Below are 25,827 nucleotides of genomic sequence, written 5' to 3'. Positions count from 1 at the left end.
GTAGCAGACGCACCCCCAAAACTGCCGGAAATAGACCCAAAACCCGCCCCGAATTCCCCCCAAAACACCCCAAAACAATTCAGTATGAAACAGCCCCAAATTCCCCCCAAAACACCCCAAAACGGAGCCCGGGGAAAGACCCCAAATCCTGCAAACACACCCCAAAATCGACCCCCCTCAAACTGCCCCAAACGGCCCCGAAATCGCCCAAAATCGGGCAAAGTTGCCCCAAAAGCGCCTACCAGATGGTGCTGAAGCAGCCCGTGTGCCACTGCAGCACCTCGGGGTAGTAAAACATGCTGCCGCCGCCCCAAAACGCCCCTGATTCACCCCAAAACGGTGGCGCCCCGAAAGCGGGAGGCCGAAAGGGGGGAAAAGGCTGAAACGGCCCCAAAACGGTCCCCAAAATCGGGGCACAAAATGGCGGAAAAGCCTGAAACAGCCCCAAAACAGCAGCGCCCTGAAAGCAGGAGCCAAAAATGGGGGAAAAGCCTGAAACAGCCCCAAAACGGTCCCCAAAATCGGGGCACAAAATGGCAGAAAAGCCTAAAACGGCCCCAAAATGGGGAGCCCAAAAGGGGGAAAAGCCTAAAACGGCCCCAAAATGGTCCCCAAAATTGGAGCCCAAAATGGGGGAAAAGCCTGAAACAGCCCCAAAACGGTCCCCAAAATCGGGGCACAAAATGGGGGAAAAGCCTGAAACAGCCCCAAAACAGCAGCGCCCTGAAAGCAGGAGCCAAAAATGGGGGAAAAGCCTGAAACAGCCCCAAAATGGGGAGCCCAAAAGGGGGGAAAAGCCTGAAACAGCCCCAAAATGGGGAGCCCAAAAGGGGGGAAAAACCTAAAACAGCCCCAAAATGGTCCCCAAAATTGGAGCCCAAAATGGGGAAAAGCCTGAAACAGCCCCAAAACGGTCCCCAAAATCGGGGCACAAAATGGCGGAAAAGCCTGAAACAGCCCCAAAACTGGGGCCTCAAAAAAGGGGATCCCCAAAACAAGCCTAAAACACCCCAAATTTGGGGCCCCCAAAAGTGCTGAAATTCCCCCCAAAACTGGGCTCCCCCCAATTTGGGGTCTGAACCAGCCCAAGAGCCTTATTAATCACCTAATAAATAATTAACCTTATTAATTAAGCACAATATCTACATTAACTTTTAAATATGTTAAATTAAATAAATAATTAGCTTAAATCATGACCTAATATATTAATTGCTCTTATAACCTATCAAATAATTTAATATCAATTAATTAATGACCCCTAGGCAATTAATTAGTACCCCTGCCAATTAATTCTCCAAGTTTTTACCTCCAAGCTGCTAATTAGAAGAAAAATGGAAATAAATAAATAAAAAAAGCTAACTTTAACTGTTTTCTCTATGAATTAATGACATTTCCTGTTAATTAGAAACACTCAAGCTATTAATTAAGTAAAGTTAATTAACTGCTTAAAGCAGCAAACTCAAAACTCCCAGCACTTATTTGACTGGGTATTAAAATGCTCTGCTAATTAACCAGCTCTATTAAAACTCCTATTAATAAAAACACTAAATTATTAACACTTATTACTAATTAACTATAAATATTAACAGCAAATATTAGCAATTACAATTAATAACTTAAGCACCGATTAAATTACTAAATAACTTCATAAATAGCGCTATTATTAATTAAAAACTAAATTAGTTTTGCGATAAATACTAATAATAAACTAAAAAATTCGTTAAAACGAGGCAATTAAAACCCTCGAAGCACTAACACTACCGCACCTGCTAATTAACCTAATTAAACCTATTAAGCTAATTAACTTGCGCAACAGAGACTGGTCAATTTAGGAGTTATTAACGGCTTTTTTAATGTTTTGGAGGAAAATTAACTATTTATAACGCGAAGCCGCCGCAACTGCCTCGGTTAATGAGGCCACGCGCGCTAATTACCCCGCCCAGGCGCTAATTAGGCTCCGCACGGAGGAGCTAATTAAAGCTGACGTAATTAACTCCGCCCCCGCCCCTAATTAGCTCGCCCCGCCTACGAGCACAGCGCAAGGGTCCTCAATTGGCCGCGAAAAATGAGGTTAATGAGCTACGGGCGTTAATTAGGGTTAATTAGCGCCGCTAATGAGCGAGGCCGCCGGCAGCGCCGCCTCCCGCCGCCGCCGCCGCTCTCGAGAAAAGAGGCGGCTCTACGCGCTCCGGCTTTTATAGCCTCGCCCCGTCCCGCCCCCCGCGCCCGCCCCGACCAATAGGAAGCTTTCCCACCTCAGGCGCGCTGGCCAATCAGGCGCTTTGTTTCCTCGCGGCACGCGGAGGGGTGTGTGCGCGTGCGCGGCGCGAGGGAGCTGCCGCCCGCCCCGCTGAGGGGAGGGGGCCGGCAGCCAATCAGAGCGCGGCCCCGCTTCGCGCTCCCCGCCCCGGAGACGGCGCCGCCCAATCAGAACCGTGCGGTGGGGGAGCCCACGTGGGGCCACGCCCCTCCCTTCTCCTCACAGTCGGGTGGGGGGGGCTCCCCCGTCACGTGCCGCGGAGACTGCGGCGGGCAGCCAATGGGAGGCGCTCCCGCCCGCCGCCGCCGGCCAATGGGGAGGCGCCGCGCCTTTCCCGCCAATTCTCCTCAGGGGCGGAGAGGCTCGCGGCGGGCGCGGCGTGAGGGCGAGGCGGCGCCGCGGGGCGGGGGGGGGGGTGCAGCGGGATGGGGGGGGTGACAGGGGGGTTGGGGGGGCCGGGGGGGACACGGGGGGGGTCGGGGACGTGGGGGGGACACAGGGGACAAGGGGGGGACATGGGGGGACGGGGGAATGGGGCCAATGGGGGACATGGGGGGGTGACAGGGGGGTCGGGGGGGGACACGGGGACACGGGGGGGGTCGGGGGATGTGGGGGGGACACAGGGGCCATGGGGGGCAGGGCAGTGGGGCTGACTGGGGCACGTGGGGGGGAACATGGGGGTCCCGCACACGCGTGTTCCCGCCCCCGGCCCCACACGGACACCGCTGGCCGCTCTCGGCTTTATTCTCGCGGGCTTCGCGGCCCCCCCCCCCGCCCCACACGTGTGGGGCCGGGCCGCGCTCGCTGCTCCGCCCCACGGCGGCCCGGCCCCACGCCCGGCGCGGACGCAGGTGAGCAGCTCCGGGGGGGCCGCAGTGGGTCGCGTCGCGTCGCCGTGGGGCTGGGGACACTGTAGTGCTGGGGCGGGGCAGGAAGTCCCGCCCCCTCGCTGCTGGTGGGGGGGCGGGGCAGGAAGTCCCGCCCCGCTCAGGCGGTGTGGGGCAGCGCCGTGGGGCCCTCGAGGAGCTGCTGGGCGAAGGCCTGCTCCAGCTGGGGGGGGGGGGGGGGGCGGGGGTCAGGGGGGCCGGGGCTGCCCCATAGCTGCCCCCACCGCCCCCCGGCTGCCCCATAACCAGCCCAGCTGCCCCTTATCCTCCTGTTTCTGACCCATAGCTGCTCCTTTCTGCCCCCCAGCTGCCCCACATCTGCCTCTGCTGCCCCCCAGCTGCCCCATAGCCAGCCCAGCTGCCCCCCATCCACTCTCTTCTGCCCCATAACTGCCGTCTTCTGACCCAGAGCTGCCCCATAGGCCCCCCATGTGCCTCCTTCTGCCCCCCAGCTGCCTCCCACCCTGCATGTCTGCCCCATAGGCCACCCATCTGCCCCCCACCTGTCTCCTTCTGCCCCACAGCTGCCCCACAGGGCCCTTTTCTGCCCTATTCTGCCCCATAGCTGCCCCATAGGCTCTCTATCTGCTCCCTCGTGCCTCATAGGCCCCCCAGCTGCCCCGTTCTGCCCCCCAGCTGCCCCCCAACCTGCCAGGCTGCCCCCCAGCTCACCCAGCTGCCCCCCAGCCACCTTCTTCTGCCCCACAGCTGCCCCACAGGCCCCTCGTGTCCTCCCCAGCTGCCCCCCAGCCTGCTGATCTGCCCCATAAGCTACTTGTCTGTCCCCCAACCACCCCCTTCTACCCCCCAGGTGTCCTATAGCCCCCCCAGGTGCCCCCCAGCCTGCCAGGCTGCCCCATAGCCCCCCCAGCTGCCCCCCATCCACCCCTTCTGCCCCCCAGCTGCCCCCCAGCCTGCCAGTGTGCCCCATAGCCCCCCCAGCTGCCCCCCATCCACCCCCTTCTGCCCCCCAGCTGCCCCATAGCCCCCCTTTGCCCCCCAGCTGCCCCCCAGCCTGCCAGTCTGCCCCATAGCCCCCCCAGCTGCCCCCCATCCACCCCCTTCTACCCCCCAGTTGCCCCATAGCCCCCCCTTTGCCCCCCAGCTGCCCCCCAGCCCCCCAGCTGCCACATAGGCCCTCCCTCTGTCCCCCAGCTGCCCCCCAGGCCCCCCCCGTGCCCCCCAGCCCCCCAACTGCCACATAGGCCCTCCCTCTGTCCCCCAGCTGCCCCCCAGGCCCCCCCCGTGCCCCCCAGCCCCCCAGCTGCCACGTAGGCCCCCTCTCTGCCCCCCATCCACTCTTTTCTGCCCCCCCAGCTACCCCATAGCCGTCGCCTTTGCCCCCCACCTGCCCCATAGACCCCCCCAGCTGCCCCTCATCCACCCTTTTCTGCCCCCCAGCTGCCCCATAGCCCCCCCAGCTGCCCCTCATCCACCCTTTTCTGCCCCTTAGCTGCCCCATAGCCCCCCCAGCTGCCCCATAGCCCCCCCTTTGCCCCCAGCTGCCCCCCAGCCCCCCAACTGCCACGTAGGCCCGCTCTCTGCCCCCCATCCACCCTTTTCTGCCCCCCCAGCTGCCCCATAGCCGTCGCCTTTGCCCCCCAGCTGCCCCATAGGCCCCCCCAGCTGCTCCCCATCCACCCCTTTTACCCCCCAGCTGCCCCATAGACCCCCCCCAGCTGCCCCTCATCCACCCTTTTCTGCCCCTTAGCTGCCCCATAGCCCCCCCAGCTGCCCCATAGGCCCCCCCTTTGCCCCCCCAGCTGCCACGTAGGCCCCCTCTCTGCCCCCCATCCACTCTTTTCTGTCCCCCCAGCTGCCCCATAGCCGTCGCCTTTGCCCCCCAGCTGCCCCATAGGCCCTTCAGCTGCCCCCCAGCCTGCCAGTCTGCCCCATAGGCCCCCCATCCACCCCCCATCCACCCCTTTTACCCCCCAGCTGCCCCCCATCCACCCTTTTCTGCCCCCCAGCTGCCCCATAGCCCCCCCAGCTGCCCCATAGCCCCCCCTTTGCCCCCCAGCCCCCCAGCTGCCACGTAGGCCCCCTCTCTGCCCCCCATCCACCCTTTTCTGCCCCCCCAGCTGCCCCATAGCCATCGCCTTTGCCCCCCAGCTGCCCCATAGGCCCCCCAGCTGCCCCCCAGCCTGCCAGTCTGCCCCATAGGCCCCCCATCTACCCCCCATCCACCCCTTTTACCCCCCAGGTGCCCCATAAACCCCCCCGGCTGCTCCCCATCCACCCTTTTCTGCCCCTTAGCTGCCCCATAGGCTTCTCCTCTGCCCCCCAGCCGCCCCATAGCCCCCCCTTTGCCCCCCAGCTGCCCCCCAGCTGCCCCCCAGCCCCCCAGCTGCCACGTAGGCCCCCTCTCTGCCCCCCATCCACCCTTTTCTGCCCCCCCAGCTGCCCCATAGCCGTCGCCTTTGCCCCCCAGCTGCCCCATCCACCCCCCATCCACCCCTTTTACCCCCCAGCTGCCCCATAGACCCCCCCAGCTGCCCCCCATCCACCCTTTTCTGCCCCCCAGCTGCCCCATAGCCCCCCCAGCTGCCCCATAGCCCCCCTTTGCCCCCCAGCCCCCCAGCTGCCACGTAGGCCCCCTCTCTGCCCCCCATCCACCCTTTTCTGCCCCCCCAGCTGCCCCATAGCCGTCGCCTTTGCCCCCCAGCTGCCCCATAGACCCCCCCAGCTGCTCCCCATCCACCCTTTTGTGCCCCCCAGCTGCCCCATAGCCCCCCCAGGCGCCCCATAGCCCCCCCCTTTGCCCCCCCACCTGGAGCACGAGGGCGCCGCGCTCGGGGCCGTCGCCGGGGCCCAGCTGCTCGCCCAGCGCCAGGGTGACGCGGGGCTGCGGGCGGGGGCCCAAGCCGGCCCGGTGCTGCTCCACCTCTGCCGGGGGGGGGGGGGGACGCCGTGAGCCGTGGGGCAGCGCCGTGGGGCAGCACCCGCCGCCGTGGGGCAGCACCCGCCGCCGTGGGGCAGTACCCGCCGCCATGGGGCAGCACCCGCCGCCGTGGGGCTGGGGGGAGAGGGGCGGGGGGGGGGGCGGCTCACCTCGGCGGAAGCGCTGGGCGTCGAAGACCTGCACCACGGCGCCGCGCTCCAGCGGGCCGCTATGGGGCTGGGGGGGGCCGCCGTGGGGCTCGCCGCCGCCGCCGTGGGGCGGGGGGGGGGCGCAGAAGAGGGGGGCGGGGCCGCGGGCGCGGACGAAGAGCCCCCGGCGGGTGCTGGCCAGCAGCAGGCCCGGGCGCAGGGCGGCCAGCAGCGGCCCCCCGGCCGGGGGGGGCTCCTCGGGGGCGGGCAGCAGGAGGCGGGGCAGCAGCAGCCGCCGCCCCCCCCCCCCGGGCGGGGCGGGGTCCCCGCGGGGGGTCAGCAGGTAGTCGCCGGGGGGCAGCCAGCCCCGCCAGGCCAGCGCCCCCCCCAGCCACAGCCGCAGCCCCAGCGCCGCCCCCCCTGCGGGGGGAGAGGGGCAGGCCTCAGGGGCGGGGCTAAGGGGGCTGGGGGCGGGGCCAGCGCGGCGGGGGCGGGGCCAGCGCGGCGGGGGGGGAGGACACGGCGGGGGCAGGGGCTGTGATGGGGCAGGGGGTGGGGTCGGGGCAGGGGGCGGGGCTTGGTGATCCTGGGGGCGGGGCCAGGCCTGGGGGCGGAGCTTGGCTGGGCTGGGGGCGGGGCCAATGCTGGGGTGTGGGATGGGGTAGGGAGTGGAGCCAGGTCTGGGGGCAGGGCCAGGGCAGGGGGCGGGGCTTGGTGATCCTGGGGGCGGGGCCTGGCTGGGCTGGGGGCGGGGCCAATGCTGGGGTGTGGGATGGGGTAGGGAGTGGGGCCAGGTCTGGGGGCGGGGCCAGGGCAGGGGGCAGGGCCTGGTGATGCTGGGGGTGGGGCCTGGTGACACTGGGGGCGGGGCTAATGGGCTGGTGTGGAGCTGGGGGTGGGGCCTGGCTGGGCTGGGGGCGGGGCCAATGCTGGGGGCTGGGATAGGGTAGGGAGTGGAGCCAGGCCTGGGGGCGGGGCCAGGGCAGGGGGCGGGGCTTGGTGAACCTGGGGGCGGGGCTAATGGGGGCTGGCATGGAGCTGGGGGCAGGGCCTGGCTGGTCTGTGGGGGCGGGGCCAATGCTGGGGGCTGGGCTGGGGTAGGGGGTGGGGTCAGGGCTGGGGGCGGGGCTAAGGGGGCTGGGGGTGGGGCCAGTGTAGGCTAGGGCAGGTGGGGGCGGAGCCAGTGCAGGGGGGGGCTGGGATGGGTCAGGGGGCGGGGTCAGGGCTGGGGGCGGGGCTTGCACTGTGCTGGGGGGAGGGGCTAGGTGTGGGGGCGGGGCCTGGTGAGGCTGGGGGCGGGGCCAGTGCTGGGGAGGGGCGGGGCCAGGCCTCAAGGGTGGGGTGGCCCTGGGGGCGGGGTTCGGGCTGGGGGCGGGGCTCCGGCGAGGGGGCGGGGCTCACCCTGGGCGGGGGGGAGGGGCTCCGGGCTCTCCATGACGATGTCCAGGCTGGGCGGGGGCAGGGCCGGGGGCGGGGCCAGGGGCGGGGCCGGCGCTGGGGAGGGCGGGGTCAGGCCCGCGGCGCCCCGCCCCCTGCCCCGGCACTGCCCCCCCGGCCCCATAACCACCCCCCCACCGCCCCCCCAGCCCCATAACTGCCCCCCAGCCCCATAACCGCCCCCCGGCCCCATAACTGCCTCCCGACTGCCCCCCCAGCCCCACCACCACCCCCCTGACCCATAACTGCCCCCCCGACCACCCCCCGGCCCCATAACTGCCCCCCGACTGCCCCCCCAGCCCCACCACCACCCCCCTGACCCATAACTGCCCCCCCGACCACCCCCCGGCCCCATAACTGCCCCCCGACTGCCCCCCCAGCCCCACCACCACCCCCCTGACCCATAACTGCCCCCCCGACCACCCCCCGGCCCCATAACTGCCCCCCGACTGCCCCCCCAGCCCCACCACCACCCCCCTGACCCATAACTGCCCCCCCGACCACCCCCCGGCCCCATAACTGCCCCCCGACTGCCCCCCCAGCCCCACCACCACCCCCCTGACCCATAACTGCCCCCCCGACCACCCCCCGGCCCCATAACTGCCCCCCGACTGCCCCCCCAGCCCCACCACCACCCCCCTGACCCATAACTGCCCCCCCGACCACCCCCCGGCCCCATAACTGCCCCCCGACTGCCCCCCCAGCCCCACCACCACCCCCCTGACCCATAACTGCCCCCCCGACCACCCCCCGGCCCCATAACTGCCCCCCGACTGCCCCCCCAGCCCCACCACCACCCCCCTGACCCATAACTGCCCCCCCGACCACCCCCCGGCCCCATAACTGCCCCCCGACTGCCCCCCCAGCCCCACCACCACCCCCCTGACCCATAACTGCCCCCCCGACCACCCCCCGGCCCCATAACTGCCCCCCGACTGCCCCCCCAGCCCCACCACCACCCCCCTGACCCATAACTGCCCCCCCGACCACCCCCCGGCCCCATAACTGCCCCCCGACTGCCCCCCCAGCCCCACCACCACCCCCCTGACCCATAACTGCCCCCCCGACCACCCCCCGGCCCCATAACTGCCCCCCGACTGCCCCCCCAGCCCCACCACCACCCCCCTGACCCATAACTGCCCCCCCGACCACCCCCCGGCCCCATAACTGCCCCCCGACTGCCCCCCCAGCCCCACCACCACCCCCCTGACCCATAACTGCCCCCCCGACCACCCCCCGGCCCCACAACTGCCCCCCGACTGCCCCCCCAGCCCCATAGCCGCCCCCCAGCCCCATAACCGCCCCCCCACCGCCCCCCCAGCCCCATAACTTCCCCCCAGCCCCATAACCGCCCCCCAACCTGCCCCCCAGCCCCATAACTGCCTCCCCGACTGCCCCCCCGGCCCCACAGCCGCCCCCCAACCCATAACCGCCCCCCTGACCCATAACCGCCCCCCCAACTGCTTTCCCAGCCCCATAACCACCCCCCAGACTACCCCCCAGCCCCATAACTGCCCCCCAGCCCCATAACTGCCCCCCCAACCCGTAACTGCCCCCCCCAGCCCCCCAACTGCCCCCCCTGGCTCTCACGAGGGGCCCGGGCGTCCGGGGGGGGGTCGGCGGCCTTGGCGTCATCGGGGCCGGGCGAAGGCGCCTGGGGGCAGAGGGCGGCCGTGGGGGGGGGGGACCTGCCCCACAAGTGCTCCCCCGCCCCACAGAACTGCCCCCATCTCCCCCCCCAACTGCCCCCCCAGCCCCCCAAGTGCCCCTGCCTGCCCCATAACTGCCCCATCTGCCCCATAAGTGCCTCTGAACTGCCCCCCCCACCCCCCAACAGCCCCCCAGGTGCCCCCACCTGCCCCACAACTGCCCCCCCGCCCCAGGACTGCCCCCACCTGCCCCATAACTCCCCCCAAGTGCCCCCCAAGTGCCCCCCCGCCCCACGTACCGCCTCGCCGTGGGGCCGGGGCTCGGCGGGCGCCTCCGGGGGGGTCGTCGCCGGGGGGCTGGCGGCTGCCTCCTGCCGGGGGCGGGGCCCCGCGCGCCGGGGGGGCTGCCCACCTGCCGGGCGCCCGGACGCCTGGGTCCCCCGGGCACCGGGCCCCTCCCCCAAGTCCCTGGGCCCCTCCCCGGACGCCTGGGCCCCTCCCTGGACGCCTGGTTCCCTTTCCCGGACGCCTGGGCCCCTCCCTGGATACCTGGGCTCCTCCCCGGACACCTGGGTCCTTTTCCCGAACTCTTGGGCCCCTCTCCCAGATTCCTGGGCCCCTCCCTGGACGCCTGGGCCCCTCCCGGACACCTGGGTCCCCTCCCCGGACGCCTGGGCCCCTCCCTGGATGCCTGGGCCCCTCCCCGGACGCCTGGGCCCTTTTCCCGAACTCCTGGGCCCGTCTCCCGGATGCCTGGGCCCCTTTCCCGGACGCCTGGGCCCCCTTTCCCAGACGCCTGGGCCCCTTCCCTGGACGCCTGGGCCCCTTCCCGGACGCCTGGGACCCTTCCTTGGACATCTGGGCCCCTTCCCCAACCTCTTAGGCCCCTTCCCGGACGCCTGGGCCCTTTTCCCGGACACCTGGGCCCCTCCCTGGACGTCTGGGCCCCTCCCCGGACGCCTGGGCCCTTTCCCCGGACGCCTGGGCCCTTTCCCCGGACTCCTGGGCCCCTTCCCCAGACGCCTGGGCCCCTTCCCCGGACTCCTGGGCCCCTTCCCCGGACTCCTGGGCCCCTCCCGGCCACTTGGGCCCCTCCCTGGATGCCTGGGCCCCTCCCGGACACCTGGGCCCCTCCCTGCACTTTTGGGCCCCTCCCCGGACACCTGGGCCCTTTTCCCGGACTCCTGGGCCCCTTCCCCGGACGCCTGGGCCCCTCCCTGGACGCCTGGGCCCCTCCCTGGACGCCTGGGCCCCTCCCTGGACACCTGTGTCCCTCCCTCGGACGCCTGGGTCCCTCCCTGGACGCCTGGGCCCCTTCCCCAACCTCTTAGGCCCCTCCCCGGACACCTGGGCCCCTCCGCAGCCCCCTGCGTCCCCCCCCCGGGGCGGGGGGCGGGGGCGGGGCTCACCGCGGGGGGCGGGGCCGGGCAGCAGGCGGTACACCTTGTAGGGGCGGGGCCCGTCGAGGCGGGAGCGCTCGGGCACCTCGGCGAACTCGGGGCTCTTGTTGAGGGCGCAGCGCAGCCGCGTCTTGCAGCCGGCCGGGTCCGGGGGGGCCCCGGGGCGCAGCTTCCCCTTGAACTCCGCCCACGCCTGCGCGCGCACACGCTAAGAGCACGCCGAGGGCGCGCGGGGGGGCGCGGGGACGCAGGTAGCGGGGTCCGGGGGGGCTCGTAGCGGAGCTTCTGCTGGGATTCTGCTCATCCACACGCTAAGGACACGCTAAGGACACGCTAAGGACACGCCACGTGGGACACGGAGGCGCCACGAGGGACGCGGGACATGTGGACGCAGGTAGCGGGGTCTGGGGGGGCTCGTAGCGGAGTTTGTGCTGGGATTCTGCTCACCCACACGCTAAGGACACGCTAAGGACACGCTAAGGACACGCCACGTGGGACACGGAGGCGCCACGAGGGACGCAGGACACGTGGACGCAGGTAGCGGGGTCCGGGGGGGCTCGTAGCGGAGTTTGTGCTGGGATTCTGCTCACCCACACGCTAAGGACACGCTAAGGACACGCTAAGGACATGCCACGGGGGACACGGAGGCGCCACGAGGGACACGGGACACGTGGACGCAGGTAGCGGGGTCGGGGGGGGCTCGTAGCGGAGTTTGTGCTGGGATTCTGCTCACCCACACGCTAAGGACACGCTAAGGACACGCTAAGGACATGCCACGTGGGACACAGAGGCGCTACGAGGGACGCGGGACACGTGGACGCAGGTAGTGGGGTCCGGGGGGGCTCGTAGCGGAGCTTCTGCTGGGATTCTGCTCATCCACACGCTAAGGACACGCTAAGGACACGCTAAGGACACGCCACGTGGGACACGGAGGCGCTACGAGGGACACGGGACACGTGGACGCAGGTAGCGGGGTCGGGGGGGGCTCATAGCGGAGCTTCTGCTGGGATTCTGCTCATCCACACGCTAAGGACACGCTAAGGACATGCCACGGGGGACACGGAGGCGCCACAAGGGACACGGGACACGTGGACGCAGGTAGCGGGGTCTGGGGGGCTCGTAGCGGAGCTTCTGCTGGGATTCTGCTCATCTACATGCTAAGGACACGCTAAGGACACGCCACGTGGGACACGGAGGCGCTACGAGGGACGCGGGACACGTGGACGCAGGTAGCGGGGTCTGGGGGGGCTCGTAGCGGAGCTTCTGCTGGGATTCTGCTCATCCACACGCTAAGGACACGCTAAGGACACGCCACGTGGGACACGGAGGCACCACGAGGGACGCAGGACACGGGGACGCAGGTAGCGGGGTCCGGGGGGGCTCGTAGCGGAGCTTCTGCTGGGATTATGCTCATCCACACGCTAAGGACACGCTAAGGACACGCCACGTGGGACACGGAGGCGCTACGAGGGACGCGGGACACGTGGACGCAGGTAACGGGGTCCGGGGGGGCTCAAGAAGGAGTTTGTGCTGGGATTCTGCACTCACACACGCTTAGGACACGCTAAGGACACGCTAAGGACACGCCACGTGGCACATGGAGGCGTTATGAAGGACATGGGACACGCGGATGGAGGTAATGGGGTCCGGGGCAGCCCGTGGCCGAGTTTGTGCTGGGATTCTGCACTCGCACACGCTTAGGACATGCCAAGGACACGCTAAGGACATGCCACGTGGGACATGGAGGCGCTACGAGGGACGCGGGACACGTGGACGCAGGTAGCGGGGTCCGGGGGGGCTCGTAGCGGAGCTTCTGCTGGGATTCTGCTCATCCACACGCTAAGGACATGCCAAGGACACGCTAAGGACATGCCACGTGGGACATGGAGGCGCTACGAGGGACGCGGGACACGTGGACGCAGGTAGCGGGGTCCGGGGGGGCTCGTAGCGGAGCTTCTGCTGGGATTCTGCTCATCCACACGCTAAGGACACGCTAAGGACACGCCACGCGGGACATGGAGGCGCTACGAGGGACGCGGGACACGTGGACGCAGGTAGCGGGGTCCGGGGGGGCTCGTAGCGGAGCTTCTGCTGGGATTCTGCTCATCCACACGCTAAGGACACGCTAAGGACACGCCACGTGGGACACGGAGGCGCTACGAGGGACGCGGGACACGTGGATGCAGGTAGCGGGGTCCGGGGGGGCTCGTAGCGGAGCTTCTGCTGGGATTCTGCTCATCCACACGCTAAGGACACGCTAAGGACACGCTAAGGACACGCCACGTGGGACACGGAGGCGCTACGAGGGACACGGGACACGTGGACGCAGGTAGCGGGGTCTGGGGGGGCTCGTAGCGGAGTTTGTGCTGGGATTCTGCTCACCCACACGCTAAGGACACGCTAAGGACACGCTAAGGACATGCCACGTGGGACACAGAGGCACCACGAGGGACGCGGGACACGTGGACGCAGGTAGTGGGGTTCGGGGGGCTCGTAGCGGAGCTTCTGCTGGGATTCTGCTCATCCACACGCTAAGGACACGCTAAGGACACGCTAAGGAAACGCCACGTGGGACACGGAGGCGCCACGAGGGACGCGGGACACGTGGACGCAGGTAGCGGGGTCTGGGGGGCTCGTAGCGGAGCTTCTGCGGGGATTCTGCTCATCCACACGCTAAGGACACGCTAGGACACGCTAAGGACATGCCACGGGGGACACGGAGGCGCCACGAGGGACGCGGGACACGTGGACGCAGGTAGCGGGGTCCGGGGGGGCTCGTAGCGGAGCTTCTGCTGGGATTCTGCTCATCCACACGCTAAGGACACGCTAAGGACACGCTAAGGACACGCCACGTGGGACACGGAGGTGCCACGAGGGACGCGGGACACGTGGACGCAGGTAGCGGGGTCTGGGGGGGCTCGTAGCGGAGCTTCTGCTGGGATTCTGCTCACCCACACGCTAAGGACACGCTAAGGACACGCCACGTGGGACACGGAGGCGCTACGAGGGACACGGGACACGTGGACGCAGGTAGCGGGGTCCGGGGGGGCTCGTAGCGGAGCTTCTGCGGGGATTCTGCTCATCCACACGCTAAGGACACGCTAAGGACACGCTAAGGACACGCCACGCGGGACACGGAGGTGCCACGAGGGACGCGGGACACGTGGACGCAGGTAACGGGGTCCGGGGGGGCCCGGGGCGGAGCTTGTGTTTGGTTCTGCGCACGCACACGCCAAGGACATGCCAAGAACACGCTAAGGGCACGCTAAGGACACGCTAAGGACATCTGAAAGAGCACACAAAGGCACACGCCACCTCCATGCTGTGTGGACACGTCACTAGCGCCGCTGGCGCGGGGCTAAAGCGCGGCTGGAATGCGTTAGCATGTCATTAGCATGTCATTAGCATGTTGCTAGCATGTTACAGCATGTTCTTAGTGTGTTGTGGTGGGTCCTTAGCATGTTTTTGGCGTGTTTTTAGCATGTGCTGGCCTGGAAGAAGGCGGCGTCGCGGGGGCCGTGGTCGTGCTTGCCGGCGTGCTTCCAGGGGATGCACCCAGGGCCCCACGTCCCCGCGCGTTAGCGTGTCCTTAGCGTGTTTTTAGCATGTTTTTGCATTTTTAGCGCGTTTTTAGCGCATTTTTGCATTTCTAGCGTGTTTCAAGCGCGTTTTAAGCGTGTTTTTGCCCGTTTTCAGGCGTTTTCACCTGGAAGAAGGCGGCGTCGCGGGGGCCGTGGTCGTGCTTGCCGGCGTGCTGCCAGGGGAGGCACCCGGCACCCCGCGTCCCCGCGCGTTAGCGTGTCCTTAGCGTGTTTTTAGCATGTTTTTGCATTTCTAGCGTGTTTTAAGCGCGTTTTAAGCGTGTTTTTGCCCGTTTTCAGGCGTTGTCACCTGGAAGAAGGCGGCGTCGCGGGGGCCGTGGTCGTGCTTGCCGGCGCGCTGCCAGGGGAGGCACCCGGCACCCCGCGTCCCCGCGCGTTAGCGTGTCCTTAGCGTGTTTTTAGCGTGTTTTTGCATTTTTAGCGAGTTTCAAGCGCGTTTTAAGCGTGTTTTTGCCCGTTTTCAGGCGTTTTCACCTGGAAGAAGGCGGCGTCGCGGGGGCCGTGGTCGTGCTTGCCGGCGTGCTTCCAGGGGATGCGCACGGCGCTGCGCGTCCCGTCGTCCCACTCCAGCCCGGCGAAGCGGCCGCTCTCCACCTGCGCCACCAGCCAGGGCCGCAGCCGCCGCCGTCCCGCCATGGCCCCCCCCGGCGCCCTGCGTCTCTCTGTCCCCCCCCCACCCCCGGGACGAAGGACACGCGTGAGTGCGGGGACACGGGGGGTGTTGGGGACCCCCGCGGCCCCCCCCCGTGACGTCACCGCCCCCCCCTCCCCCGCTCACCTCCTTCCCCGCCGCCTCCCTGCTGCCGCGGCGGCCGCTTCCTCGAAATCACGTGATCCCGCCCCCCCCCCCCCGGCAGCCCAAGCCACGCCCCCGCCCGCCAAGCCACGCCCCCGCCCCAAGACGCCACTGCCTCCCTCCCAGGCCACGCCCCCTGCCCCTAAACCACGCCCCCTTCCTCCTAAACCGCCCTCCCTCTACACCACACCACCTCCCTCCCTAAGCCACGCCCCTTCCGCTAAGCCACTCCCCCCTCAAGCCACGCCCCCCCCCCGGAGCACCAAACCATAGAGACGCTGGGGGAGGCGGAGCCCAGAGCGGCTTTTATTGAGCAGGAACCAAACCGGAAGTGAAGGGGCGGGCGGGGGGGGGGGAGAAAAACCCCGAAGGGAGGCGGGAAAGCAGCCGGGCTCCCCAAAATGGCGGCGGGGGGGTGGGAAACACCCCAAAATGGAGATCCCGAAATGGAGACCCCAAAATGGAGGCCCCGAAATGGGGGAGATCCCGAATGGGGGGGGGGAAAGAGCGAGGGGGGAGCTCCGAAAACATGGGGGGGGGACACACAGCCCCCCCCCCCCCCCCCGTGGCAATGGCGGCCATGTTGTCACTGCGGGCGGCGCGGCAGCGGGGCGGCAGGACCCAGCGGCGCCTCCTCGGCCAGGCACTGCGGGGGGGGAGGGGGAGAAGCGGCGGTGAGGGGGGCGTGGCTTGCGCTGGCCCCGCCCCCCCCCGGCAGCTTCACAGGCTCCATGGGGAGATGTGGCAGGGAGGGGAGCAGGGGGGCGTGGCTTCCGCTAGCCCCGCCCCCCACAGCCACACAGACAAAAGTGAGTGGGACGGGGGGGCGTGGCCTGCGCTGGCTCCGCCCCCCCCACAGCCACGCAGGTTCCACAGGGAGAAGCAGCGGGGAGGGGGGCAGAGGGGGGCGTGGCTTGCGCTGGCCCCACCTCCACGGGCAGAAGTGGCAGGGATGAGATGGGGGCGTGGCTTGCGTTGGCCCCGCCCCCTGGCTCCCACAGGCTCCACAGGGAGAAGCAGCGGGGGGGGCGTAGAGGGGGCGTGGCTTGTGCTGGCCCCGCCCCCTACAGCCACGCAGGTTCCACCGGGAGAAGCAGCAGGGGGGGGCGTGGCTTGCGTTGGCCCCGCCCCCTGGCTCCCACAGGCTCTACGGGGACAAGCAGCCGGGAGGGGGAAGTAGAGGGGGCGTGGCTTGTGCTGGCCCCGCCCCCCACAGCCACGCGGGTTCCACAGGGAGACGCAGCAGGGAGGGGGGTGTGGCTTGCGTTGGCCCCGCCCCCTGGCTTCCACAGGCTTCACAGGGAGAAGCAGTGGGGGGGGAAAGGAGAGGGGGCGTGGCTTGCGTTGGCCCCGCCCCCCACAGCCACACGGGTTCCACAGGGAGAAGCAGCAGGGGGAGGGGGGCACAGGGGGGCGTGGCTTGCGTTGGCCCCGCCCCCTGGCTCCCACAGGCTCTACGGGGACAAGCAGCCGGGGGGGGGGGAAGTAGAGGGGGCGTGGCTTGCGCTGGCCCCGCCCCCTACAGCCACGCGGGTTCCACAGGGAGAAGCAGCAGGGAGGGGGGCGTGGCTTGCGTTGGCCCCGCCCCCTGGCTCCCACAGGCTCCACGGGGAGAAGCAGCGGGGGGGGTGGGAAGGAGAGGGGGCGTGGCTTGCGCTGGCCCCGCCCCCCACAGCCACGCGGGTTCCACAGGGAGAAGCAGCAGGGGGAGGGGGGCACAGGGGGGTGTGGCTTGCGTTGGCCCCGCCCCCGGCGCCCACAGGCTCCACAGGGAGAAGCAGCGGGGGGGGGGGAGTAGAGGGGGCGTGGCTTGCGCTGGTCCCGCCCCCCACAGCCACGCGGGTTCCACAGGGAGATGCAGCAGGGAGGGGGGCGTGGCTTGCGCTGGCCCCGCCCACACAGGCTCCGCGGGGAGAAGCAGCGGGGGGGGGGGGGCGGCTCTGCTGGCCCCGCGGGGAGAAACTGCGGCGGGGTGGGGGTGGGGAGGGGGGCGTGGCCAGCGCAGGCCCCGCCCCCCCCGCGCAGGGCGGCGCGGCGGGGGAGGCGTGGCCAGCGCAGGCCCCGCCCCCCCCGCGCAGGGCGGCGCGGCGGGGGAAGGGGGGGCGTGGCCGCGCGCAGGCCCCGCCCACCTGGAGCAGGCGGCGGCGGTAGGCGGCGTCGGGCTCGGCGGGGCGGCGCGGGGGCGGCGCCGGCAGGTGGCGCTCGGCGGCGGCGCGCAGCTCCGGCAGCGAGTAGAGCGGCGCCGGGTCGAGGCGGCGCTCGTTGATGACGCGCACCAGGTACTCCTTGTAGTGCGCCCTGCCCCATAGCGACCCATAGCGGGACCCATAGCGACCCATAGGTACCCATAGGGACCCACACCGACCCATAGGGACCCACAGGGACCCATAGGGACCCAGAGAGACCCAGGCAGCGGCTATACCCCCCCCAGGGCCCCCCCCCCCCGTGCACCAGGTACTCCTTGTAGTGCGCCCTGCCCCACGGCGTGACCCATAGCGAGACCCATAGCGACCCACACCGACCCCCGGGGACCCAGAGAGACCCACGGGGACCCAGGCAGCGGCTATACCCCCCCCAGGGCCCCCCACCCCCTGCACCAGGGACTCCTTGTAGTGCGCCCTGCCCCACGGCGTGCCCCATAGCGAGACCCATAGCGAGACCCATAGGGACCCACACCGACCCATAGGGACCCAGAGAGACCCACGGGGACCCAGGCAGCGGCTATACCCCCCCCCAGGGCCCCCCCCCCCGTGCACCAGGTACTCCTTGTAGTGCGCCCTGCCCCATAGCGACCCATAGCGACCCATAGCGGGACCCATAGGGACCCACACCGACCCATAGGGACCCCCGGGGACCCAGAGAGACCCAGAGAGACCCAGGCAGCGGCTATACCCCCCCCAGGGCCCCCCCCCACGTGCACCAGGTACTCCTTGTAGTGCGCCCTGCCCCATAGCGACCCATAGCGGGACCCATAGGGACCCATAGGGACCCACACCGACCCATAGGGACCCACAGGGACCCATAGGGACCCAGAGAGACCCACGGGGACCCACGCAGCGGCTATACCCGCCCCCCAGGGCCCCCCCCCCCGTGCACCAGGTACTCCTTGTAGTGCGCCCTGCCCCACGGCGTGCCCCATAGTGAGACCCATAGCGACCCATAGCGACCCACACCGACCCATAGGGACCCACAGGGACCCAGAGAGACCCAGGCAGCGGCTATACCCCCCCCCAGGGCCCCCCACCCCCGTGCACCAGGGACTCCTTGTAGTGCGCCCTGCCCCATAGCGACCCATAGTGACCCACACCGACCCACGGGGACCCACAGGGACCCATAGCGACCCAGAGAGACCCATAGCGAGACCCATGGGGACCCAGAGAGACCCACAGAGACCCAGGCAGCGGCTATACCCCCCCCCGTGCCCCCCGCCCACGTGCACCAGGGACTCCTTGTAATGGGCCCTGCCCCATAGCGACCCATAGCGACCCACAGCGACCCATAGCGGGACCCACACCGACCCACGGGGACCTAGAGGGACCCAGGCAGCAGCTATACCCCCCCCAGGGGCCCCCCAGTGGCTCCGGGACCCCCCCAGATCCCCAAATCCCCCCCCGGGACCCCCAAGTGCCCCCCCCAGACCCCCACGTGCCCCCCGGGACCCCCACGTGCCCCCCCCGGGCGCTCACAGGCAGAGGCCGGCGTGTCCCGGCGGCGCCTCCTTCCCGCAGGGCTCGTCCCGCAGCCCCGCTGCCGTCTCCTTCTGCTCCAGCACCCCGCAGCCCCCTGCGCACGCCAAGCACACGCCAACGACACGCTAACGACACGCTAAGCACACGCGAAGGACGTGCCAAGCACACGCGACGCCCCCCCACACGCCGGGTTGCGCTTGCTGGCATCTCCGGGACCCCGCGGACCCCCACGCACACGCCAAGCACATGCTAAGGACACGGTAAGCACATGCCGAGCACATGCTAAGGACACGCTAAGCACATGCGATGCCCCCCCACACGCCGTGCTGCCCTTGCTGGCGTCTGCTGCTGCTCCGGGACCCCGCGGACCCCCGCGCACACGCCAAGCACACGCCAAGCACACGCTAAGGACACGGTAAGCACATGCGATGCCCCCCCCCCCACGCCATGCGGCCCCCAACGGCATCTCCTGCTGCTCCGGGACCCCGCAGCCCCCCGCGCACACGCCAAGAACATGCTAACAACATGCTAAGGACACGCTAACAACATGCTAACAACACGCTAAGGACACGGTAAGCACATGCGATGCCCCCCCCCACGCCATGCGGCCCCCAACGGCGTCTTTTGGTGCCCTGGGACCCCGCGGCCCCCCGCGCACACGCCAAGGACATGCCAAGGACACGCTAAGGACACGCGTGGGGGCGGGGGGGTCCCACCTCCGGGGGCGGGGCTGGCGCCGGGCGGCGGCTCCGTGTCGAAGGCGACGCCGTTCTCCTGGGGGGGGGGGGGGGACCGCGGTGAGCGCGGCTGCCCCACGGCTGCCCCACGGCGCCGCCCCATAGCTGCCCCACGGCCCTGCCTCTGCCCCACAGCTGCCCCACGGCCCCCCCCCGTGCCCCATAGCCCCTCTGCAGCACCCCAGAGCTGCCCCACAGCGCCAGATCTGCCCCACAGCGACCTGTGACACCCCACAGCTGCCCCACAGCACCCCATAGCTGCCCCACAGCCCCATATTGCCCCATAACTGCCCCATACTGCCCCATATCACCCCATAGCTGCCCCACAGCCCGCCCAGCTGCCCCCAGTGCCCCATATTGCCCCATAGCTGCCCCACAGCACCCCATAGCGGCCCCCCGGTGCCCCATATCGCCCCATAGCTGCCTCCCAGTGCCCCATAGCGGCCCCCTGGTGCCCCATATTGCCCCATAGCTGCCTCCCAGTGCCCCATATCACCCCATAGCAGCCCCATAGCACCCCCCAGCTGCCCCCCAGCTGCCCCCAATGCCCCATATTGCCCCATAACTGCCCTACAGCCCTTTATAGCACCCCATAGCAGCCCCCCAGTGCCCCATATCACCCCATAGCTGCCCCCCAGTGCCCCATATCACCCCCGGCTGCCCCCCAATGCCCCACAGCACCCCATAGCGGCCCCCCGGTGCCCCATATCGCCCCATAGCTGCCCCACAGCCCCCCATAGCTGCCCCCCAGTGCCCCATATCACCCCATTGCTGCCCCCCAGTGCCCCATATCAGCCCACAGCTGCCCCCCAGCCCCCCCAGCTGCCCCCCAGTGCCCCATATCGCCCCATAGCAGCCCTGTAGCACCCCATAGCTGCCCCCAGTGCCCCATATCACCCCATAGCTGCCCCGCGGTGCCCCCCATCGCCCCATAGCAGCCCCATAGCACCCCATAGCTGCCCCCCAGTGCCCCATATCATCCCATAGCCGCCCCCCGGTGCCCCCCATCGCCCCATAGCCACTCCCCAGCCCCCCACAGCCCCCCATAGCTGCCCCCCGGTGCCCCATATCACCCCATAGCCGCCCCCCGGTGCCCCCCATCACCCCATAGCCACTCCCCAGCCCCCCACAGCCCCCCATAGCTGCCCCCCAGTGCCCCACATCACCCCATAGCAACCCCATAACACCCCACAGCTGCCCCCCAATGCCTTGTACTGCCCCATAGCTGCCCCACACTGCCCCATATCGCCCCCCAGCAGCCCCCCAGCCCCCCATAGCTGCCCCCCAGTGCCCCATATCACCCCATAGCTGCCCCCCAGTGCCCCATATCACCCCATAGCTGTCCCCCGGTGCCCCGTATCAGCCCATAACAGCCTCCCAGCACCCCATAGCTGCCCCCCGGTGCCCCATATCACCCCATAGCTGCCGCCCGGTGCCCCCCATCGCCCCATAGCTGCCCCGCGGTGCCCCATATCACCCCATAGCTGCCCCCCATCGCCCCATATCAGCCCATAACAGCCTCCCAGCACCCCATAGCTGCCCCCCGGTGCCCCATATCGCCCCATAGCAGCCCTGTAGCACCCCATAGCTGCCCCCAGTGCCGCATATCACCCCATAGCTGCCCCGCGGTGCCCCCCATCGCCCCATAGCCGCCCCGCGGTGCCCCCCATCGCCCCATCGCCGCCCCCCCGCCGTGGGGCACCTGGAGGAGGCGCTGGAGCCGGGGGGGGTCCCAGTCGCGCAGGTAGAAGAGGCAGTCGCGGGGGTGGTGGCCGTGCAGGGACCCCCGCAGCGGGCAGCCCCCCTCGGGGCAGCTCTGCCCCACGGCGCCGTCAGCCCCACGGCCGGGACCCACGGCGTCCCCCCGTGGCGCCCCACGGCATCCCCCCGCGCCCCACGGCCACCCACGGGGCCCCCCCGGCCCCCGGGACCCCCGCAGCGGGCAGCCCCCCTCGGGGCAGCTCTGCCCCACGGCGCCGTCAGCCCCACGGCCGGGACCCACGGCGGCCCCCCGCGGCCCCCCGTGTGCCCCACAGCACCCCATAGGGACCCCAAGACCCCCATTAGGGACCCCATAGCGCCCCATAGCCCCCTGACGTGCCCCATAGCACCCCATAGGAACCCCAGGACCCCGCACAGGGACCCATAGCGACCCATAGGGACCCCATAGCACCCCATAGTGCCCCATAGGGACCCCAGGACCCCACATATGGGCCCCATAGTGCCCCATAGCACCCCACAGTGCCCCATAGGGACCCCAGAACCCCCCCAGGGACCCCATAGCACCCCATAGTGCCCCACAGCGCCCCATAGGGACCCCAGAACCCCCCCAGGGACCCCATAGCGCCCCATAGCACCCCACAGCGCCCCATAGAGACCCCAGGACCCCCCCAGGGACCCCACAGCGCCCCATAGGGACCCCAGAACCCCCCCAGGGACCCCATAGCGCCCCATAGGCATCCCCAAACCCCACACAGGGACCCCCCAGCACCCCATAGGGACCCCAGGACCCCCTTAGGGACCCCACAGCGCCCCATAGCGCCCCACAGCACCCCATAGGGACCCCACAGCGCCCCATAGCGCCGCCCCACAGCGCCCCACAGCGCCCCACTCACGTCCTTGGCGTAGAAGGGCCGGTAGCAGCCGCTGCAGAAGTGGTGGCGGCACTGGGAGCACTGGAAGTGCATGCAGCCCCCCCGGGCCAGCGCGTACCACACCCCGCACTGCGGGCACGCTGCGCGCCGTGGGGCTGGCCGTGGGTCCGGACCCACGGCGCGCCCCCGCGCGACCCCCAGCCCCCTGCGAGCTTCCCCTGCCCCACGGCGCGCCCCCAAAGCGAGCCCCCCCCCCCTCCCCCGGGTTGCGTACCACACCCCGCACTGCGGGCACGCTGCGCGCCGTGGGGCTGGACCCACGGCCGGACCCACGGCGCGCCCCGTCGGACCCCCCTGTGCGACCCCCAGCCCCCTGTGACGCCCCCCTGCCCCACGGCGAGGCTCCTGCCCCATGGCAAGACCCCCTGTCCGATAGCTAGACCCACGGTGAGACCTTCTGCCCCATAACTAGACCCACAGCAGGGTCCCCTGCCCCATGGTGGGGCCCTCTGCCCCATAGCGGGACTCACTGCCCCATAGCTAGACCCACACTGTGGTGCCTGCCCCATAGCAAGATCCCCTGCCCCATGGCTGGACCCCCTACCCCATGGCTAGACCCACGGGGAGATCCCCTGCCCCATGGCTAGACCCACAGCACGATCCCCTGCCCCATAGCGAGACCCCCTGCCCCATGGCGGGACCCCCTACCCCATGGCTAGACCCATGGCAAGCTCCCCTGCCCCATAGCTAGGCCCACAGTAGGATCCCCTGCCCCATAGCGAGACCCCCTGCCCCATAGCAAGACCACCTGCCCCATGGCGCGACCCCCTGCCCCATAGCTAGGCCCACAGCGAGACCCTCTGCCCCATAACAGGATCCCCTGCCCCATAGCTAGAGCCACAGTAGGATCCCCTGCCCCATAGCGAGATCCCCTGCCCCATGGCGGGACCCCCAGCAGCCTCCCCTGCCCCATAGCTAGACCCAGGGCCCAGCTGCACGCCGTGGGGCAGCCCCCCATGTCCCCTATGTCCCCCCCCAGCCCCGCTATGGGGCAGCCCCACGGCGCACAGACGCCGCGCTCGCGCAGGCAGGGTCCCCGGCCTCCCCCCTGGCCCCACGGCGCTATGGGGCAGCCCCACGGCGGCTCACCGATGCCGTGCTCGCGCAGGAAGGGCCCCCACATCCCCCCCCACATCCCCGCTATGGGGCAGCCCCACGGCGCCCGGACGCCACGCTCGCGCAGGCAGGGTCCCCGGCCTCCCCCCCAGCCCCACGGCGCTATGGGGCAGCCCCACGGCGGCTCACCGATGCCGTGCTCGCGCAGGAAGGGCCCCCACAGCCCCGCTATGGGGCAGCCCCACGGCGTACGGACGCCGCGCTCGCGCAGGGAGGGTCCCCGGCCTCCCCCCCGGCCCCCCGGCGCTATGGGGCAGCCCCACGGCGGCTCACCGATGCCGTGCTCGCGCAGGAAGGGCCCCCACATCCCCCCCCACAGCCCCGCTATGGGGCAGCCCCACGGCGCCCGGACGCCGCGCTCGCGCAGGCAGGGTCCCCGGCCTCCCCCCCGGCCCCCCGGCGCTATGGGGCAGCCCCACGGCGGCTCACCGATGCCGTGCTCGCGCAGGAAGGGCCCCCACAGCCCCGCTATGGGGCAGCCCCACGGCGCCCGGACGCCGCGCTCGCGCAGGCAGGGTCCCCGGCCTCCCCCCCGGCCCCCCGGCGCTATGGGGCAGCCCCACGGCGGCTCACCGATGCCGTGCTCGCGCAGGAAGGCCGCCAGGCCGTGGGGCTGCGCTTGGGGGTCGCTGCGGCGCTTCCAGGCGGCGAAGTCGGCGCACGAGAGGCCGCCGTGCTCCGGCTCCCACTGCCCCACGGCGCGACCCACGGCGCGGCCCGCAACAAGGCCCGCGGAGGGGAGGCGCGTCAGCCCCACGGCCAGCGCCGCGCACGCCCCCGAGACCCACGGAGACCCACGGAGACCCCCGAGACCCACAGCGACCCACGGAGACCCCGGAGACCCACATCAGACCCCCATCGAGACCCACAGCGACCCATTCAGACCCACAGTGACCCATAGAGACCCATGGAGACCCCAGAGACCCACATCAGACCCCCATCGAGACCCACGGAGACCCCCGAGACCCACAGCGACCCACGGAGACCCTGGAGACCCACATCAGACCCCCACCAAGACCCACAGCGACCCACAGAGACCCACAGCGACCCATTGAGACCCATGGAGACCCCACAGACCCACATCAGACCCCCATCGAGACCCACGGAGACCCACAGAGACCCACAGCGACCCACGGAGACCCCAGAGACCCACATCAGACCCCCACCGAGACCCACAGCGACCCTTTGAGACCCACAGTGACCCATAGAGACCCATGGAGACCCCACAGACCCACATCAGAGCCCCACCGAGACCCACAGCGACCCTTTGAGACCCACAGTGACCCATAGAGACCCACAGCGACCCATTGAGACCCACAGTGACCCATAGAGACCCATGGAGACCCCACAGACCCACATCAGACCCCCATTGAGACCCACAGTGACCCACAGCGACCCACGCAGACCCCTGAGACCCACATCAGACCCCCACCGAGACCCACAGCGACCCACTGAGACCCACAGTGACCCATAGAGACCCATGGAGAACCCAGAGACCCACATCAGACCCCCATTGAGACCCACAGTGACCCACAGCGACCCACGCAGACCCCTGAGACCCACATCAGACCCCCACCGAGACCCACAGCGACCCACTGAGACCCACAGTGACCCATAGAGACCCATGGAGAACCCAGAGACCCACATCAGACCCCCATTGAGACCCACAGAGACCCACGGAGACCCCGGAGACCCACATCAGCCCCCCACCAAGACCCACGGAGACCCACAGCGGCCTATGGAGACCCACGGAGACCCACGGTGACCCCCATGTCCACCTGCAGCCCCCCCCAGCTCCCCCCCAGCCCCATAGCAGCCCCATAGCTTTCTCCAGCCCCATAGCAGGCCTGTAGCAGCCCCCCAGCTGCCCCCCAGCCCTATAGCAGTCCCCAAACCCTGCCCAGCTCCCCCCCAGCCCCCCAGCAGCCCCATAGCCCCCCCATAGCCCCCCAAGTCCCCCCCAACCCCCCCAGCAGCCCCATAGCCCCCCCATAGCCCCCCAAGTCCCCCCCCAGCAGCCCCATAGCCCCCCACAGCCCCATAGCTCCCCCCAAAGCCCCCCAACTCCTTCTCAGCAGCCCCATAGGCCCCCCCAGCCGCCCCATAACCCCCCCAGCCGCCCCCCAGCAGCCCCATAGCCCCCCAGCTCCTGCCCCATAGCCCCCCCCGGCCCCATAGCCCCCCCCGGACGCACGGGGCGCTGGCAGCGGGGGCAGCAGCGCTGGTGGCACTGGGGACACTGGGCCGGGCCCTGCTCCGCCTCGAAGATGAACCCGAACGAGCACTGCGGGGGGGGGGGGGGGGACACACGCGTGGGGGGCTGCCCCACGGCCAGCCCCACACCTGCCCCGCCCCACGGCCAGCCCCGGAGCCCCGCACGGCCCCCTCGGGCCTCCCCCAGCCCCATAGATCGGCCTCGGGGCTCCCCGTGGCCCAGTCTCAGAGCAGCCCCCAGCCCCATAGATCCTCTCCAGCCCCATAGCTTCTCCCCAGAGCAGCCCCCCCAGCCCCATAGGGACCCTCCAACCCCCCATCCCCAACCCGCAGCCCCATAGATCGGCCTCAGGGCT

At 69.6% G+C, this 25,827-nt stretch overlaps 2 protein-coding genes across 4 annotated transcripts in view; both read right to left on the bottom strand.

Annotated features, from left to right (window-relative positions):
• Positions 1-2,986: 2,986 nt before the first annotated feature.
• On the bottom strand, positions 2,987-15,112 carry LOC135325372 (interferon regulatory factor 9-like). Of its 2 annotated transcripts, XM_064503344.1 has the most exons (9): positions 15,044-15,112; positions 14,740-14,927; positions 10,673-10,856; positions 9,563-9,675; positions 9,205-9,268; positions 7,579-7,671; positions 6,199-6,597; positions 5,918-6,033; positions 2,987-3,310 (listed from the first exon to the last, which is right to left on the bottom strand). In XM_064503344.1, the coding sequence occupies exons 2-9, from the start codon at positions 14,899-14,901 to the stop codon at positions 3,248-3,250; spliced, it is 1,194 nt and encodes a 397-aa protein (XP_064359414.1). In that variant the 5' UTR covers positions 14,902-14,927; positions 15,044-15,112; the 3' UTR covers positions 2,987-3,247. The 2 variants fall into 2 exon arrangements, with proteins under 2 accessions (XP_064359414.1, XP_064359413.1); XM_064503343.1 differs by lacking the exons at positions 9,205-9,268; positions 10,673-10,856; positions 14,740-14,927; positions 15,044-15,112 and having other exon boundaries at positions 9,563-10,136.
• A 233-nt stretch (positions 15,113-15,345) lies between these two features.
• RNF31 (ring finger protein 31) overlaps positions 15,346-25,827 on the bottom strand; it is a 38,999-nt gene continuing 28,517 nt past the window's right edge. Inside the window, exons 15-22 of one of the 2 annotated variants that reach the window (XM_064503332.1) lie at positions 25,452-25,541; positions 23,831-23,945; positions 22,103-22,221; positions 21,190-21,303; positions 19,467-19,524; positions 18,748-18,844; positions 17,191-17,359; positions 15,346-15,707 (exon numbers count right to left, since the gene is read on the bottom strand). In XM_064503332.1, coding sequence (XP_064359402.1) covers positions 15,368-15,707; positions 17,191-17,359; positions 18,748-18,844; positions 19,467-19,524; positions 21,190-21,303; positions 22,103-22,221; positions 23,831-23,945; positions 25,452-25,541 — 1,102 coding nt within the window. In that variant the 3' untranslated portion in view covers positions 15,346-15,367. The remainder of the gene's footprint in view (positions 15,708-17,190; positions 17,360-18,747; positions 18,845-19,466; positions 19,525-21,189; positions 21,304-22,102; positions 22,222-23,830; positions 23,946-25,451; positions 25,542-25,827) is intronic. The other variant, XM_064503333.1, reaches the window with a different exon arrangement.

This window comes from Dromaius novaehollandiae, chromosome 36 (assembly GCF_036370855.1).
Source record: "Dromaius novaehollandiae isolate bDroNov1 chromosome 36, bDroNov1.hap1, whole genome shotgun sequence".
Lineage (NCBI taxonomy): Eukaryota > Metazoa > Chordata > Aves > Casuariiformes > Dromaiidae > Dromaius > Dromaius novaehollandiae.
This window is presented reverse-complemented; position numbering and strand designations above follow the sequence as displayed.

Coding starts and splice junctions, on each gene's coding strand:
- LOC135325372 (XM_064503343.1), bottom strand. CDS start 10,121: ATGTCCAAGGAAGGGTCCCAGGCGTCCGGGAAGGGGCCCAGGCGTCCA. Junction 6,034..6,198: donor CGCCCAGCGCTTCCGCCGAG/GTGAGCCGCCCC, acceptor CCCCCCCGGCAG/AGGTGGAGCAGCACCGGGCC. Junction 3,311..5,917: donor GCGGCGCCCTCGTGCTCCAG/GTGGGGGGGCAA, acceptor CCCCCCCCCCAG/CTGGAGCAGGCCTTCGCCCA.